The 15,362-nt window shown below is 62.2% G+C and overlaps 5 protein-coding genes across 5 annotated transcripts; all 5 read left to right on the forward strand.

The window, feature by feature from the left end:
• Positions 1 to 529: 529 nt before the first annotated feature.
• LSCM1_04683 (uncharacterized protein) lies at positions 530 to 3,100 on the forward strand (the record flags this gene model as incomplete). Its single annotated transcript, XM_067322180.1, has 1 exon — positions 530 to 3,100. One exon carries the CDS (start codon positions 530 to 532, stop codon positions 3,098 to 3,100), a length of 2,571 nt encoding a protein of 856 aa, XP_067178977.1.
• Positions 3,101 to 4,169: 1,069 nt separating this feature from the next.
• Positions 4,170 to 7,982, forward strand: LSCM1_04684 (uncharacterized protein; the record flags this gene model as incomplete). The annotated part of the gene is made up of 1 exon (XM_067322181.1): positions 4,170 to 7,982. One exon carries the CDS (start codon positions 4,170 to 4,172, stop codon positions 7,980 to 7,982), a length of 3,813 nt encoding a protein of 1,270 aa, XP_067178978.1.
• A 945-nt stretch (positions 7,983 to 8,927) lies between these two features.
• LSCM1_04685 (uncharacterized protein) lies at positions 8,928 to 11,780 on the forward strand (the record flags this gene model as incomplete). The annotated part of the gene is made up of 1 exon (XM_067322182.1): positions 8,928 to 11,780. The coding sequence occupies one exon, from the start codon at positions 8,928 to 8,930 to the stop codon at positions 11,778 to 11,780; it is 2,853 nt and encodes a 950-aa protein (XP_067178979.1).
• An 889-nt stretch (positions 11,781 to 12,669) lies between these two features.
• On the forward strand, positions 12,670 to 12,996 carry LSCM1_04686 (uncharacterized protein; the record flags this gene model as incomplete). Its single annotated transcript, XM_067322183.1, has 1 exon — positions 12,670 to 12,996. One exon carries the CDS (start codon positions 12,670 to 12,672, stop codon positions 12,994 to 12,996), a length of 327 nt encoding a protein of 108 aa, XP_067178980.1.
• Positions 12,997 to 13,792: 796 nt separating this feature from the next.
• Positions 13,793 to 14,392, forward strand: LSCM1_04687 (uncharacterized protein; the record flags this gene model as incomplete). Its single annotated transcript, XM_067322184.1, has 1 exon — positions 13,793 to 14,392. The coding sequence occupies one exon, from the start codon at positions 13,793 to 13,795 to the stop codon at positions 14,390 to 14,392; it is 600 nt and encodes a 199-aa protein (XP_067178981.1).
• Between the last annotated feature and the right edge of the window lie 970 nt (positions 14,393 to 15,362).

Consider the following 15,362-nt stretch of genomic DNA (forward strand, 5'->3'; position numbering starts at 1 on the left):
ATACACGCGCGCTTACGTGTTTACAGGCAACGACGGTGACGGCGACATCGCCGAACAAATTGACCGATTGCCGAGCGGCACAGACGGAGCCGAAGAGCGTCGCCCATCCGTCCTTCTTCCGCCCTTTTCTACCCCTCTGCGAGTGGACGGTTGCAAGGCAGAGAGCGTGCGCGCAAGAGAGAGGGGAGGGAGGGAGCGGGCCTGCGGAACACGTATCTGTAGGAAGAAGGCGGAGGGAGGGACAAGCGCGCCACACGGCTGTACCTACCGGCAGTGCTTGCGTGGTGGTGTCCTGCGCCGTCTTGCTTTCGTCTCTCTCTCCCCCTCCCTCCTCCCCCCATACCCCGTCTCTTTACTCCCGGAGCCGCTCCTACCCCCTTCTCCACTACCTACCCGCCTTACACGAAGGCGAGGAAGCAATCAAGCTACCCCCTTCCCTCTCTCAACACACACACACAGAGGGCGGCTCATATACATGCGCTGTCAAGCATTCAGTTGATCTTTTTTTCCCTCTGTATTAGTAGTCAGAATGACATTCTTCCTCAAGGCCCTCGGACTGGCCGACAGCGTCCCGGGCTTTCCCTTCACCCCTGTTGCTGACGAGCCTGGCCGCACTGTGTACACCTCGCCGCAGATGTGCTGGTCGGTGCGGCCCGGCACGCAGAAGGACGATGCTCAGGCGCGGGTGTCCATCTTTACGTGCTCTGTCGCTACGGCAGCCACGTCAGGTGGTAGCAGCGGTCACCGAGAGCTGATTAGGCAGTTGGCTCAGAACACCATACGCCGCGCGAAGAGCCTCATGATACCGGGATTCCTAAAGTGCTACGGCGCCGTGGAGCACAGCGACACGGTCTACATCGCGACGGAGCCGTGTGTGTCGCTAAGGGACGTTTTGGAGAGTGCCGAATGGCGAAAGCATTTCTACGGGCATACCAGCGAGGAATACACCGCCGCCGTTGCGTACGGCCTGGACACGGTGAGCGGCGCACTCGCGGCACTGCAGTCGAACAGGCTGGTGCATGGAAACGTGCACTGCGGGTCCATCTTCGTCTCCGCCGAGTCGGGGTTCTGGCGGTTGTTTGGGCTGGAGTTCATCTCCGCGATAGACGACGTGGCAAGCGGCAACCCCGGCTGCCTCTTCGAATCCGCGCGACGCGCTGGAATGATTACGGGGTACCGCTGTCCGCCGGAGCTGGGCAGCAGCAGCTGCAGTGACATCAGTACGGGGGACTCTGTGGTGGCCGTGGACGCGTGGGGCATCGCCTGCTTGCTGTACGAAACGATGGGGGTGACCGCCGAGGAGGCGGCCAAGGGCAAGCTGAACTCGCTTGCCCACAGCCTTAGCGCGGCCGAGCTGCGTAACGCGTGCCGGCAGAGCCTACCCAAGTCTCTGCACCAGGGCTGCAGTAACCTCACAGCTCCCAACCCGCGCATGCGCAAGTCCATTGCGGTCTTCGCAGAAAGCTGCGAGTTCGTTAAACACAGCACATTTGTGTACTACATGAAGTCACTGTCGGAGCTGCTGCTGATGGACGTGTCTCAGCAGGTGCGGCTGGTTGAGTCGCTGACGGGGCCGGTAGAGAAGTTTCCGTTGCGAGCGTGTCTGTGCTTTGTTTTACCGCGGCTCGGCGAGCTCGTTCGCACAGCCGCCAAGGCCGGCAGCGGCGGCCCCGGGGGAACGGGAGTGTCGATGGGGCCGGTGGTCGAGCCCGTGCTAAGGATTGCTCAGCGCACCGCCGCGGGTGAGGACTTCGATAAGTATGTTACGCCCGTTCTTGTGCAGCTTTACCAGTCGACAGACGTGCTGCTGCGTTACAAACTGCTCGTCGGCGCTGAGGCCTACGGGGCGAAGGTATCACCCACAGCGCTGAATAACGCGATTTGGCCACTCTACGTCAAGGGGTTTGCGTACTCGGCTCCCAGTGTCCGGGAGTACAGTGCACGCGCACTGGTGCACCTTGCTCCGCACATGTCGGAGAGCATCCTCGGCGACCAGGTGCCGAGGGCTCTGGGCCAGCTGCAGCGCGATGTCGACGGAGCGCTGCGCGCCAACGCTACCATAGCTCTCAACCTCATCTCGGAGCACATCACGCCCCCGCCACAGCGGGCGATGGTCATGCTGATGTACTGCCGTCCAATGCTGCGGGATGTGTTCGCGCCTTCACGCGTGGCGGCGTTGCGGTCGCTGCATGGGGCACTTGAGTGCTTGTCGCCCAAGCAGCTCGCTGAGTCGATGCTACCAGCCATCTCGGCGCTGACCGTTGACCCTACGTCCGTGGAGAGTCGCACAGCTGCGCTATCGCTCCTAAAAGCGTCCTTGTCGAGGCTGGAGGCCCATCACGAGCAGCTTTCCGCGCAGCAGGTGGTCACCGCTGCTGGTGTTCCCGCCGCTGCCAATGGTAGCGCAGATGCCTCATTGACAAGCCTTCCTGTGCCTGCCACGGCGCCCGCTGAGACGCCATCAAAAAAGCGGACTCTGCTCGGGGGCATCACCGCATCCTCAGCCCCGTCTGCCGCCGGCACTGCGCCGCATCACGTCGATGCTGTCACAACACCTTTGATGTCAGGTGCTGCTAGTCCGCTGCGCTCAACTCCGGGCGTCGCAGTCACCTCTCTGGCGGGCAGCGGCGGCAGTGGCTGGAGCGACGATGATGAGGAGGGGGAGGCAGGTGAGCACGATGGCGAGAGGAAGGCCAACACTCTCAGTGGCAGCTTTCTATTTTCGAAGGCTGCCTCACCACCACCGCCAACGCGCACACCGATGGCGCCCTTCCTTGCTGGCGCGAAGCCAATCTCTCCTGCTGCATCTTCTGTTGCGTCGTCGTCCGCGTCTCCACTAAGTGCTACTGGTGGCGCGCATGGACCTACGCCTTCTTTCCAGGGGCCCGCCTCCTCACCAGTGTCACAGCCGCTCTCGACCATTTCAAACGTCAGCGGGGTGTCGAGTCGGACCGGCATCAACAGCCGTCTAACCGGCGGCATCAGTGGAGCCGCGCATCTCGGCCTCAACAGTGGCACCAACGGTGCCAGTGTGAGCTTATCTAGCGGACCGATGAAGCTGCGCAAGAAGGGCGGGCTCGGGGCTGCGCGACTAGACTGAGTGGGGAAAGTGAGGCGCTTTTGCTTTGCTGCGCGCCTACATGCGTGCGAAGCACCGTCAATGACGGGACAGCTGTGCTATCACGCAAACTTACGCCCGCACACACACACACCTTATTGTTCACCCCTCTGACACGGGCGCGCCCATTTAGCAGTGGCGGATGGGGTGGGGTGTGGAAGAAGAGAGTCCCACGCCACTCCTACAAGCTTCTTTTCTTCGCGGTTACACTGCGTGTAGAGGTGCTGCCGTTTTGTGCGCGTTGCACCGTTCATGACATGCCGGTGCATCGTGCCTACGTAACTGGCCAGTGCCAACCGGGGAAAGATAAAGAGGGAGGGTGAAAGAGAGAGGGATAAGGGCGCATGGGCGAAGGCGCTTATCACGTCTCGCGATCCCCTCTCCCCTCTCCCCTCTCCTCCCTTTCGCTCTGTGCGTGTGTATCCATATACATATATATATATATGTATGTGCGTGTGTTGGAACGGTGATCGATGCCATGCGGGTGAGAGAATGAAGCGGTGCGTGGCAGTGGCCTTATTGGGAGGTCGCGCAGGTGCAGGAAAAGGCGCTGCCGTCGTGGTCGACCGCTCTTTTTTTTTTTGCCGCTCTGCTTGGGCAGTGGACAGAGGCATCTCATGGGCAACGCGGAGGTGCACACGGTCATGCCCAGAGGCCCCTCTCCTTCGCTGGTACGCGGCGCACAGGCGCTCTGTCGTCGTCTCTGCCGCTGTTACCGGCCATCTCCCTTCCGTTCTCCTGTTCCTGCTGTGGCACCGCCTCGCAACGGGTGCACGTTGGCCTGCCCAGGGGCCGCGCAGCGAATAGAAAACGTCTACCCCCCAGTCGGGACATCAGTGCCAGGGCATAGGGCTTCGAACTCGTGCCTGTTCTCTCCTCCCGCGCGCGCTGCGTGTGGCTCGCCGCTGCGGCCGCACTAAATGTCTTCTTCACCTTTGGCTCCTCTCACTATCTCTACCGATGCCCCCCTCCCCTTTTCCCCTCTTTAGCGCCCAATCGGTTAGTACGCTTCTCCTTCACTTTCTACCCGAATCCAATACGAGGCGGCGCTATGGGCACCCCAAAGGGATCAGCGCGCCACGGCGACCGGCATGGCAAGTCAGGCAATCGCAAGGCCGGTGGTGCTGGTGCTGAAGAGCCTGCGTCTTCACGTGCCGCGACGACTGCGAGAGGCGTCGGCAACATTAGCCTTGCCTATCTGCCCATTGATAATCTGTTGCTTCTTCGGGAGCTACTGCGGCCGTCCGCGGCCAGCCGTATCGCCGCGGCGGCGCACGCCGTTCGCGTCGACGCCGACAATGATGCTGCATCCTGCGCTGCTGGCGGTCAACTAACTTACGGCAGCGCACGCGGTCGGGCCGACGCCACCGTGTCTTCATCCCTGCCGGAGGCTGCATCATCACTTTCCCCTCCGACTCTTCCACCATATGGGTTTGTCGTGCCACCGAACCAGCCGACTAACGAGAGTCCGGTACCACCACTGCTTGCAGAGTCCACCACTGCGACGCCCCCGAGCGTCCACAACACGGCAGAGAGAGACCTGAGTGCCAACACATGCGCTTCAGAAGCGGCGCCGATTCCGCCCCTGCCACTTGTGCTGGAGTGCACGACGCAGCTGAGTGGCATCCTGGCTCAGTGGCGCGCAGGCAACGAAAGCAAGGAACGCTGTCCACCAGGACCACCTCTCGCCCCAGCACCCGCGCTTCTATCCAACTCCCCCGCTCGGCAGGGGAGCAAAGGTGATGCCCCGTCCCCCACAACATCTGTGCACGGCGCTGTGAGTGGGGGGCAGCCACGAGGGCCTGGCCCACAGCCAGGCGGTGAGCGCAGGAGCGCAGCCCCGCCTCCTGCCTGCGCCCTGCCGCCGCGCGTCTTGCAGATGATGGGGTTGGCTCTGTGGTACTGCCTCTCCACCACCGAGAATACGCGGCTGGCGGCAGGGGGCCGCTCACACGGGACGAGTGGTCTGGAGACCCCAGCAAACCGTGCGGCCGCCGGTGCTGGTGCTGGAACAGACGTCAATCAGGCCTTGATAGGCGGCAGCAGCACCCCGTCGGGCCTTCGTGGCGACCGTAGCGGGCGATCAGGCAGCGCCTCCGTCGCTGGTGACCGGCCAGGCTCCCTTGGACGAAGCGGCAGCGGCAGTGTGGACCCCTTGGCTGCGCAGGATTGGCTGGAAAACCGCATGTCTTCCGCCACGTCGACCGCCATAGCACCGACGGTGCCCATTTCCGATGAGCAGTTGGCGGAGCGGCTCCTCCGTCTCGCAGTAGATGCTGTTGTGCACCTGCAGGGGCCGCACAAGCGACGGGTGCCTTCATCATTGCCGCCTTCGCCGGCGACGCGCGCCCAGAGCGCGGGCTCGGGAAGCTACGGCAGTGGCGTTGCCATCGCTTCCGTCGCGAATGGCGGCACAGCGCGGCCGCCCGATGGGGACGCCACTGACAACGACGACGTAGCGGTAGAGCTCCAGACAATGGCGCTGTGGACGCTGGCCGCTGTCCTCGTGCGGTTCACCGACTCCTTGCTGAACGCGACTGTCTTCCTCCCTCTGCTGTTCCCGCAGGTGGACGTGCGCGGCTCTGCCGGCGCAGCGGTGCGCCATCCTCTTTTGCAGCCTCTACTCTACGGGGACCCGCTGAATACCTCGCTGCGATGCGGTGCAGCGGCGGCCCTGACGGCGCTTTTGCAGAAGCTTCGCCCTACGCTGCAGTACGCTGAGGAGCCGCAGCAGGGCCGCCAAGCAGCCTTCCTCTCTCTTGCTGCCCAGTGTGGCACGATCCTGTCCTCACTTCACGAGAGCCTATGCTGGGGGCTGAGCCAGTCACAGCAACAACCGTCACAGGGGGCCGTCACCGGCACCACGGCGTCGGCTACGTCGTTAGCGACTGTAACGCCGCTCCTCAACGCGTACGCGGCAGTCGTCATTGTCACGCCGTACCACCGTTGCCCTCGCTCACGCGCGGCCGTACTCCAGACGCTTCAGCTCCCTGTGATGCGCTTCTTTTTATCCCACGACGATGTCGCTGCGTTCGTGCCGGCGACTGCACTCGTGGCCCACATCTTGAGGAACGACACGATGCGTTTTGCGGTGACGCAGTCGCCTGCGACGGCTGAGTCACAGGCCAGAGCGCAGGATCTCAGTGAGGCGGGCCGAATCCCAGTCGCAGGGGGCGACGGCGCCGCTGCTGCGGTGAGCTTCCTCCCAGCACTGCTAAGCCACGCTGATACGCGGGCCGAGGTGTGGCACTGCATGGTGCCCCTATCTCGCCTTTATCCGCGTCTCGTGCAGACCGAGTTCGAGGCGTTGATGGCTGCCTCGGTAAGGTTGGTATCGACGCTCACGGCGTGGGAGGCTGCTGAGGCGGCTCCTACGGCGAGCGGTTTTGCTACCGTGGATGGTGAGGGCGACATTGCTTCAGACACGCAGCGTTCTTCCGCGCCGTCTGCGTCCGTTACGCCGTCGCGCTCTGCGCCGTCTGGTGCTGGGGGCCGCGGCGGCAGCGACGCTGAGGGGACTAGCTTACAGCCGCCGGTGTACAGGGAGGAGGCCAGCGCTCGCTCAGATACTGGCGCCGCGCTACCGTTGCCGCAGCGTAGCCGGGTGCCGACAGCCTCGCTGGACGCCTTCGAGGAGTGCCTCCGCACCTGGTTGCACTACATGGGGTACGTGTGGAAGGCGTTCGACGACAATGCCAGTGACCCAGCGCAGCGGCCGGAGAGGCAGATGGGCCGAGCCACGCTGGCGCATAAGCAGCGCATCCATCACGAGCTGCTACGGCCCGCAATGCGACTGCGTCGATGTGGTGCAGAGGTGCGTACCATGGCGCTTCGGTGCATTGCGCAGATTGGCAACGAATACATCTCCATCCTGGCGGATCGCAGCTTGTGCCAAGAGCTTGTGGCGTACGTGCAGTCCTCAGCGGCCGATGCTCAGCCGCGCGTGCGCGGAGAGGCCCTGACTACTTTGGGTGTGTGGCTGTGGCAATACACCTCTATGGACGACTTCGCCTGCACCGCCATCGACAGCGCCGTGCACTCGCTCAGGACAGATCCGCACCCTGTGGTGCGCACCAAGGCGTCCTTCGCGCTCTCCAACGTGACCGGGCGGCTGCCGGAAGGCTCATGTGGGGTGGTGCGTGACTCGCCAGACTACATCTCGACCCTCTGCGGCACAGCTATGCACGCAGCTGTCATCGACACGGAAAAGGGCGTGCAGGGCCACGGCATCCGCATGATGAATCACCTTCTCCAGGTGCTCAGCTTCGAGGAATTGATTAGCGAGGTGGAGGAGTTCGAGGAGGGCGTTGCAGAGGGCTTCCTACGCGTGCTGTTGGAGTGCCTGCGCGCGAACATGCGCGGTGGCCACAACACGCCGCAAGAAGGCAACAACAGGGCCGGTGGCGGTGCGGGCTCTCTGCGCTATACCGTGCCACGCGAGGCAAAGCACCGCTGGAATGCGGCGTGTGCTCTTGGCATGGGGCTTGCTCGAGAGGAAGTATTTGAAGCGGAGCCCAGGTACGCTGTGGAGGCTGTCGACGCGCTTTGCACTGCCGTGGTTCACGATCACATCTTCAAGGTGCGCACCCAGGCCGCCGGGGCTCTCGGCCGCATCCCAAGCCGCTGCCTGAGCGGCGCCTATACCGCCACAGATGTGACGCCGACCGTCGTCGGCTCGCTATGCAAGGCGCTGGAGACGGCGACATCCACGGAGAACTTTCGACAATACAAAGAGCAGGGCTCTTTGCACGATGCGCTGCGCTCTGCCCTGGCAGTCATGATAACGTCCGCTACCCCCAGCAACGAGCTAGAGAAGGTATTCACGAGCCACATGAAGCTCCTGCAGAAGGAAGGACTGCTGTAGGGCGGTAGCTGAAGGTGGTGGGAGGGGTGGAGGGCCGGTTCGTGAGTGCCTCGGAGGCGAGAGGCACTGCGTCTGCGCGGAAAGAAGGAAGCACAACTGCCGCGTCAAGCGTTTAACTTGCCGTTGACGGTGAGGCTGAATACATGCCGGCGCCGCCTGTGCGCGCGGATGTGCACGTGAAGGTCGACCCTGCGCGTCTCTCTGCGTGTGCGTGTGTGTAATTCTGTGTCGGTTCTGATGCGCTGTATAAATATAAGGTGGTACGCACCTCTGACTTGTGGTCCCTTCACCCCTCCTTTGCCCCTCCTCACTTCTCCGATTTCGTTGGCAGTCACCCCACATGCATCACGACTACACGCACTCTGGCACATGCGCACACTTGCTACGTGCCAGGGGCCCTCGCCGGCGCATGCGCATGCCTCTCATCGACTGAAGGGCCCAGCGAGGCGTGCGAGAGAGAAGAGACTGCTTTTCGCGGTGCTTCCGAGAAACGGGTGCGGCTCTCGAATGCCGCTGCCACGCTGCTGCATTCCTGCACCTCCCTCTCTCAGAGTCATGTCTGCTGGTCAGGCCTCTTCCGACCCTCCCTCTAATCTCAGCGCAACACCACCACCCCAACGCACGACTTGGTCATCTTTGCTTCTGTCTCGCTCTCTCAGCCTTTTTCCTGTACCTCTACTCCAGCGCACACGGCTCTCTTCCGCCTTCTCACTTCGTTAGGGTCACGGGGCATACGCCGACAACTCGCACCCGTACGTGCACATCACGCACTCCTCACGCACGTATATACACACACACACACACATTGCGCGCGTGGAAGGCCGGCAGTGACGACGATTCGCCACCCCCCGTGGGGGCCACACTCTCCGCGCAGACGCTATTGCTGTAGTGGGCAAAGGAAGGGACGAGTGGGTGAGCATATCTGCATCGTTTTTCACGGCCCTCATGAGAGGCAGCAGCAGCAGCAACGGTGACGACGTACCAGAAGCGGCGCCGCAGCATTATCGCCACAACGCAGCTCTAGCCCCACCCGATGCCGTGAAGAGCACTGCAAGCGAGCACACTGATGACCATACTAACGGTACCTTCCACGCCCTCGGGTCGAAGACCCCCCTCTCGGGGCGGTCGCGTACGCGCCGCAGCCGCCGCTCCAACGCCGGCCGCTCCGTCGGGGATCCGGAGAACCTCCTGAGAGGGGTGCGCTCGACAGATTTGACGCTATGCTGCGACGGCGTCAGCGTACAGCTCCAGCACCGTGACGTCATCGACGAAGTGTCGTGCCTATTCCGCGGTGGTCGCGTCACGGCGGTCGTGAACTGCTGCGGCTCGCACAGTGCGTTAGCCCTGCTAGCTGTGATGGCAGGGCGAGTCGAGAGCACGGCGGGCAACACATTGCTGAATGGCATCCCCGCCTCAGCATCGGCGTATCGGGCGCAGACGAGCTTCCTGGAGGCCGACAGCGAGCTCTGGGAGAAAGAGGCAGAACGCAGCGGCAGAAGCACCGTGGCGTCGGGCGGCTTCCTCGCGAATCTTACGGTGCGCGAAAACCTGCAGTACGCCAGTGCGCTACGCGTCGCCAACGCGGCCCAGGCGTATTCGGTCGACGAGGTGTTGCAGCAGCTGCTGCTCGGACCCTATGAAGCGTGTAAGATAAAAGACTGCTCTCTTTACGTGCGACGCCGTGTCGCTCTGGGGAAGGAGTTGCTGCTAAATCCTTCGGTGCTCCTCCTTGACGAACCGCTGGAGGGACTGGCCACGCACGAGTCGCGGCAGTATTTGACCATCTTGTCGAAGTTGGCGGCACCATCCGCAGCAGATGCCGAGGCTCGCCGCCTCATGCGCAAGGCCATGCGTGCCGCCGCCGCCGCTGCCGCTGCTGGTGAGGGGGGCACATCCGCCAACACCACCGCTAATCTTGGCGCCACCTCCGATGCAGCTAATGTGTCCTTGTACACTCCGCGCCACAGTAGGCTTCATCCCAGCGCGCCGGCGAGCCCATCGACTTTGGGGGCCGAGCCGCCTACAGCCACAATCAACGCCACCGCTACCGCCACCTCTACCGATCCGGCCAGCAGTACCGAGGCGCAGCGCATCGTGGTGCTGTCTATGGTGCAGCCGCGCTGGACGCTTCTGCAGCACGTGCACGATGTCGTTCTCCTAGAGCGCAGCCACTGCGTCTTCGCCGGCTCAGTGCGGGAAATGCTCTCGGTGGAGCTGCCCCAAAATGTGATGCGGGAGGGCATGGCGACGAGCGTGAACACTGACAGGGTGCAGAGCGGTGAGCCGGACAGCCCAACCGCTGGCACTAACGCCGTCGCAACATCTTCCCCGCATGACAGCCCTCTCACAGCAGCGCCGGCTGACTCCTATGCTGCCGTCGATGCTTCCATCCGGCAGCAGCGACTTGGTGAGCAGATTGTGCACGGCCTATACCGCCTCGCCACGAGCACGGCAGCTCCTGCGGCCAGCTGCGACGGCAGTGAGAGGGGCGAAGCCCGGGCAGCGGCGACCGAGGAGCCAGAGTGCGGCCCTGCCATCAACCTGGAGGGCCTCCCAGGCGCGCAAGTGTCGAGGTCATCTGCAGCAGCCACGGTGAGCGCCTCAGCTTCGGCGACCCCGTTGACCAGCGTGAGCGCTGACGAGCCCTCAGCGACGCCGCTGAGGCAGCTGTACGCACATTGGCAGTCACGCACGCGTGCCAGCGTGACGGCGTACATGGAGGCGTGCGCCATGGGTCTCGTTGAACTGCCAGAGGCATTTCATCAGCCACCCTCTGGCGCTGTGCAGTTACTGCACCTCTTCCGCTTCGGCTTCCTCGAGCTGCGCCACAACCTTGTGTGGAACGTCTTTTTGCTGGTGTGTGTGGTGGCACTGGCAGCGGTGTTGGCCGCCCTCTACGGCCGCCAGGTCGGCCAGGAGGGGATGCAAAGCCGCGTCGGTATCATCTTCTTTCTGGTCAGCTGCGTGGTGCTGCAGGCGGTGCTCTCGCAGGATGCGCTGCGGCGCGATTATGAGAACTTCCAGCGCTACTCCGCTAGCGGCTACTACCGTGTCTGGACGTATCTCCTCTTTCGCGCCGTCACGGCTGCACTGTGGCGCTTCGGCATTGCCTCCTTTGTGGCTGCGGCCGTCTTTGTGCTCTCAAACTTTGGGGAGCCATGGCGCGAGTACCGCGGCGCCTTTGAGCTCTCTGTTATTCTGGCGGTGACATCTTTTTGCAGCCACGTGGGCGTGTGGCTCCTGTGCACCTGGCTGCCCACCAACCATGCTGGCCGCTTTGTGGCCTTCACCTTGTACGTCCTCAACATCATCTTGGCTGGCCTCGTGCTGAACCTGCAGACGCTGCCAGATGCGGTGCGGACCATTTCCTTCGCGTCAGTCGTGCGCCTCGCCTACGAGTCGTGCATCCTTACCCAGTTCATCGGCAAGTCTTTCGGCTGCCCTAGCCGCGTCACGGCGGCGGCGAGCGGCGCGTTGCCAGGCGTGCCAATGATGGGACCGCCGCCGTCGGGGGTATATCAAAGAGACGTGTACGCTCCACCTGCTATGGATGCTAGCGCACGCCGTCACGCGAAGGCCTCTCCGTCGTTCATGCAGGGCATGTCGGGCGCGATCGCCAGCGTGCAGCCTACAACGTGCTACACTGGAACTGAGTACGCTGAGTTTCTCGGCTTCAGTCCTTCACGGCGGTGGTCGAATGTTGGTGTGCTCGCCGGCATGTCGGCGCTGCTGCTTGTGGGCAGCTGGATTATGATGGAGCTGTATCGCCCACGACAGCAGCTCAACTTACTACGCTGACCATTTCTCACGGCTGCCCAGAGTCCCTCTTGGCGCGTGTGCAGGCGGCGGGATGCGGATGCGAGCCTACCCCCCCTCTTATTGGTCTCTTCCTTTGCTTTCGTTGCGGACATCGCGCTCGTCCTCATCACTCTCCGAAGGGAAAGCGGCAGGAAAAAATGTGTACACATGAGAAGACAGCAGCAACAACGGCAGGAGAATATGTGCCTATATGGTGTGTGCGCTGTGTTGTGTGTGTGTGGAGGGGCGCGCGCGCAGAGAGGGGGGAGTTCGATGGGGCTAATGCTCTCCTCCTGCCGTAGGAAGAGTAAGCGGGGAGCGGTGGCGGGGGAGAGGAAATAGGGGCCTTGCAACGAGGCCAGGGCAGTGAAAAAGCGGCGCAGCAACGTGCGCTGTCCATTTGTGCTCCTGTGCGTGCATGCATGTGTGGACGGAGCGGTGCAGCCGCACACGTACACTCTCTGCTGGCTTCACCTCAAAACGCTGCGCAGCGATCCCTCCCCTCGCCCGCCTCTTGGCTCCCCCTGACCCCCACCGGCCCATATGGTTCTGCACCCTTCACGCATGTCTCTCGTTCCCGCTCGCGACACACAAAGCCTGCCTCTCCTGCCATCCGCCCCCTTCTCTCGGGCCTCCTCTGCGTATTCCTCACCCCTCCTTTTACAAATCTTTTCACCTGTGTGGCTATCAATGCCACGATCACCGCATCGTCATCATCGCTCCTTCGACGTGCATATGCTGTTGCATGTATCTGACGCCCCTCGTGGCAGTCGCAGCAGCAGAGGAGGAGCGAATCTCGCAGCCGTCCCTCCCCCCTTCTCTCTCTCTGTGTCTGTTTGTGTGTGTGTGCGGTTCAGACAAGCGAGCGAGCACGCGGCACTCAACGGATATGCGCGGGCTGACGCGCTGGTGCGTGAACACCGTCACGGCTGTTTGGGAGAAGTCGAAGTGGACCGCCAATCTTGTCTACAACGTCGGGGATCAGCTGCGCATTGTATACGGCACATCCAACAGCCATGATGAACGCAAACGCGACTTGGACGCCACTGTGCTGCGATCCGGTGGCTTCGTTGTTGCCGTGGTTCTTTGCATCGTGGTGGACGCACAGGGCGGTGTGCCCAATACGCTGCGATGGCTTCGTGCGCTGCTGACGACGGAGGACAGCACAAGCAGCGGTGCTGTGGGTGTCGTGACCTCGACAGCGGCCGAACTGTAGGGCCAATAATAAAAAAGAAAGGGGGGCTTGCTTCTGTCGCTCTCGATAGAGAAGTGACTGCGGGATATACATACATGCATATATACATATATATATCTGCACTTGGGCCGGTGCTGTCCTCTGGTTCTCCTTCTTCCGTCCCATGGCCTTGCCCCCGTCTGCTGGCGTTCCTCGCTCTTTCCCTGCCCAGCATCGGCCGACCTGTCGTCACAGGAATGGAGCTGAACACGCGCTGGGGTTTCGCAGGCAGAGGAAGAGCGTACCTGAGCAACAGGCGTACGGAAGAGGGGGGAGGGGAACGGCCTTGGGCGAGTGCTTACCTGCGCGTATTCGCTGCGCATACCCTTGGAGGCGTACGGAATAATGATCAAGAACGTCGCTACAATGCACGTCGAGCTGCATGGCACTCACCCACACACACACGTATATATATGTATGTACATGCGTGTACATATAAAAGAAAGGAGACGGAGAATCGCCGCTTCTCACAAGTGTCGCGCCCCCTTTGGCCTCCCCACTGCACATCCTCACGCCCACTTCACCCCTACTGTGCTTTCTCGTTCGCTTCCTTCATGCCCAAACGCCTGGGCCTCCGGCACTTTGGTCGACAGCGCACCATCAACACAACCGCCTCTAACAGCGTTGCCTTTCCCCCTCCAAAGCGCTGTGGACACAGTACATATATGCATGTATGCGCATCCATACGCGCATCACCACTTGAAACGAGTGCGCCTTCTCACCCACTGCACTTGGCCTACGCTTCTGTACAGATTCACCTCCATCCAGCTCCAAAAAAATGATCTGTAAGCCAAAGACGACTGCGAGTGGCGGCGCTCCAGCTGCCGACGCCGCGGAGGCCCGTCAGCCGCCATCGAGGCGCCATCGCCTGCCGTATCGCCGGCCCTCAGGCTGGTTTCTTCCGCTCGCTCTCGGGTTCATGCTGCTGAACTACCTCGCCTTTGGAGTGCAAGTGGATGACAAAGGCGAGAACCTGGTGCTGCCTGCATACGTGCGGGAGACTGCCATGCAGCGCAACGCGCTGCGCAAAGCTGCGGCTACCGGTGAGACACTGGCGGAGCCGATCCCCTTCAACGCTTTCCTTTTTTTCGAAGAGAGTGTGATGGGGACACTGCTCCAGGCGGGCCGCTTCCTCTGCCGCAGTTTCTTCGGTATTCAGGTGTTGTGCGTCCTCGCCTTATTGGCTCATGCCTTCGAACTCGGCATGTGCTTCCGTATCTGCTACTCCTGCGACGCATCCTTCCCTGTGATGCTGCTCTACATGCTGTGCACGTGTGTCGGCGGCTTTGCGCAGCTTTCACCGCTCATTAAGGCGAGGGATGCGTGGGCGAGGGAGGCGCGCCCCACCGCGCGGCCGAAGGCGAAGAAAAATGAGTGAGGGCACCGAAACACACACACATACACGAGTGTTCGAGGAAGGGGAATGGAGAGCGGGGAGAGGCGGTGGGATGGCGAGAGTGGGGTGGAAGGAGTCAAGAAGCTCGTCGAACATCGGTTCGGACGTGCCACTTGCGCAGTCGCTTCCCCAGGAACGCCCTCGTGTCTGTGTGCATACGTGCACACTCCTGCTGCTGCTGGACACTCCGGTGGCTCCGCCCACTTCCCTCGCTCCCTCTCGGCTGCCTCCTGAGGGATTCGCCTGCGTTCTCGGGCAGCTCGGCGGGGAAGCTGCCGTGCCACCTCGACTCCATAACGAAGCTGAGCCAGATAGAAGATGAGCACGAGGGCATCATCAATCGACGCTGCCCACCCGCCGTGCGGCATGGATGGGGCGCTTGCCCAGTAGGCTTTGACGCGCCCACTTGCAACTGCTTTTTTTTTAGGAGAGCGCACCGCCATCCGCATTAGCGTCCCATCCCCTTGCCCTTCTGTGGCTTCAGGCGTCCGGCGAACTTGCCCATCAACGCTCCGATCACAGCTGCATTCGCTCATCGCTTTCCATTGCCTCTGTCTGCTTTTTTTTTTGCACCTGCGGCGTGCCTGGGCCACGCCACCCGGGCCTCACTCCCCACCCCCCGCACCCGCCCTTTTCTTTTCTCGGTCTCCTCCTTTTTGTGTCTCTCGCGAGGATGCACCTAAAGACTGTATCGCCGAGGCGGGCAACTAAAACGGGCACATTTCGTCGATGCAGAGCTACAGACAATAAGCAGAGACGCACACAGAGAGAGGCCTACCTACGTGCGAACATGCGCGCGCACAGATCTGCGCGACGTGAGTTACCCTCCCCCTCCCCTCCTTCATTCTGGCTGCCCTCTTTCGCGACCTCCCTCCCCGCCCCGTGAGACAGGCGCCACACAGTGAGCTGAACCAAGGGCGGCGTACAAGGTTGAGCGCGTGTGTGTGAGAGG

The sequence above is a fragment of the Leishmania martiniquensis genome, chromosome 21 (assembly GCF_017916325.1).
Source record: "Leishmania martiniquensis isolate LSCM1 chromosome 21, whole genome shotgun sequence".
NCBI classification, from domain to species: domain Eukaryota; phylum Euglenozoa; class Kinetoplastea; order Trypanosomatida; family Trypanosomatidae; genus Leishmania; species Leishmania martiniquensis.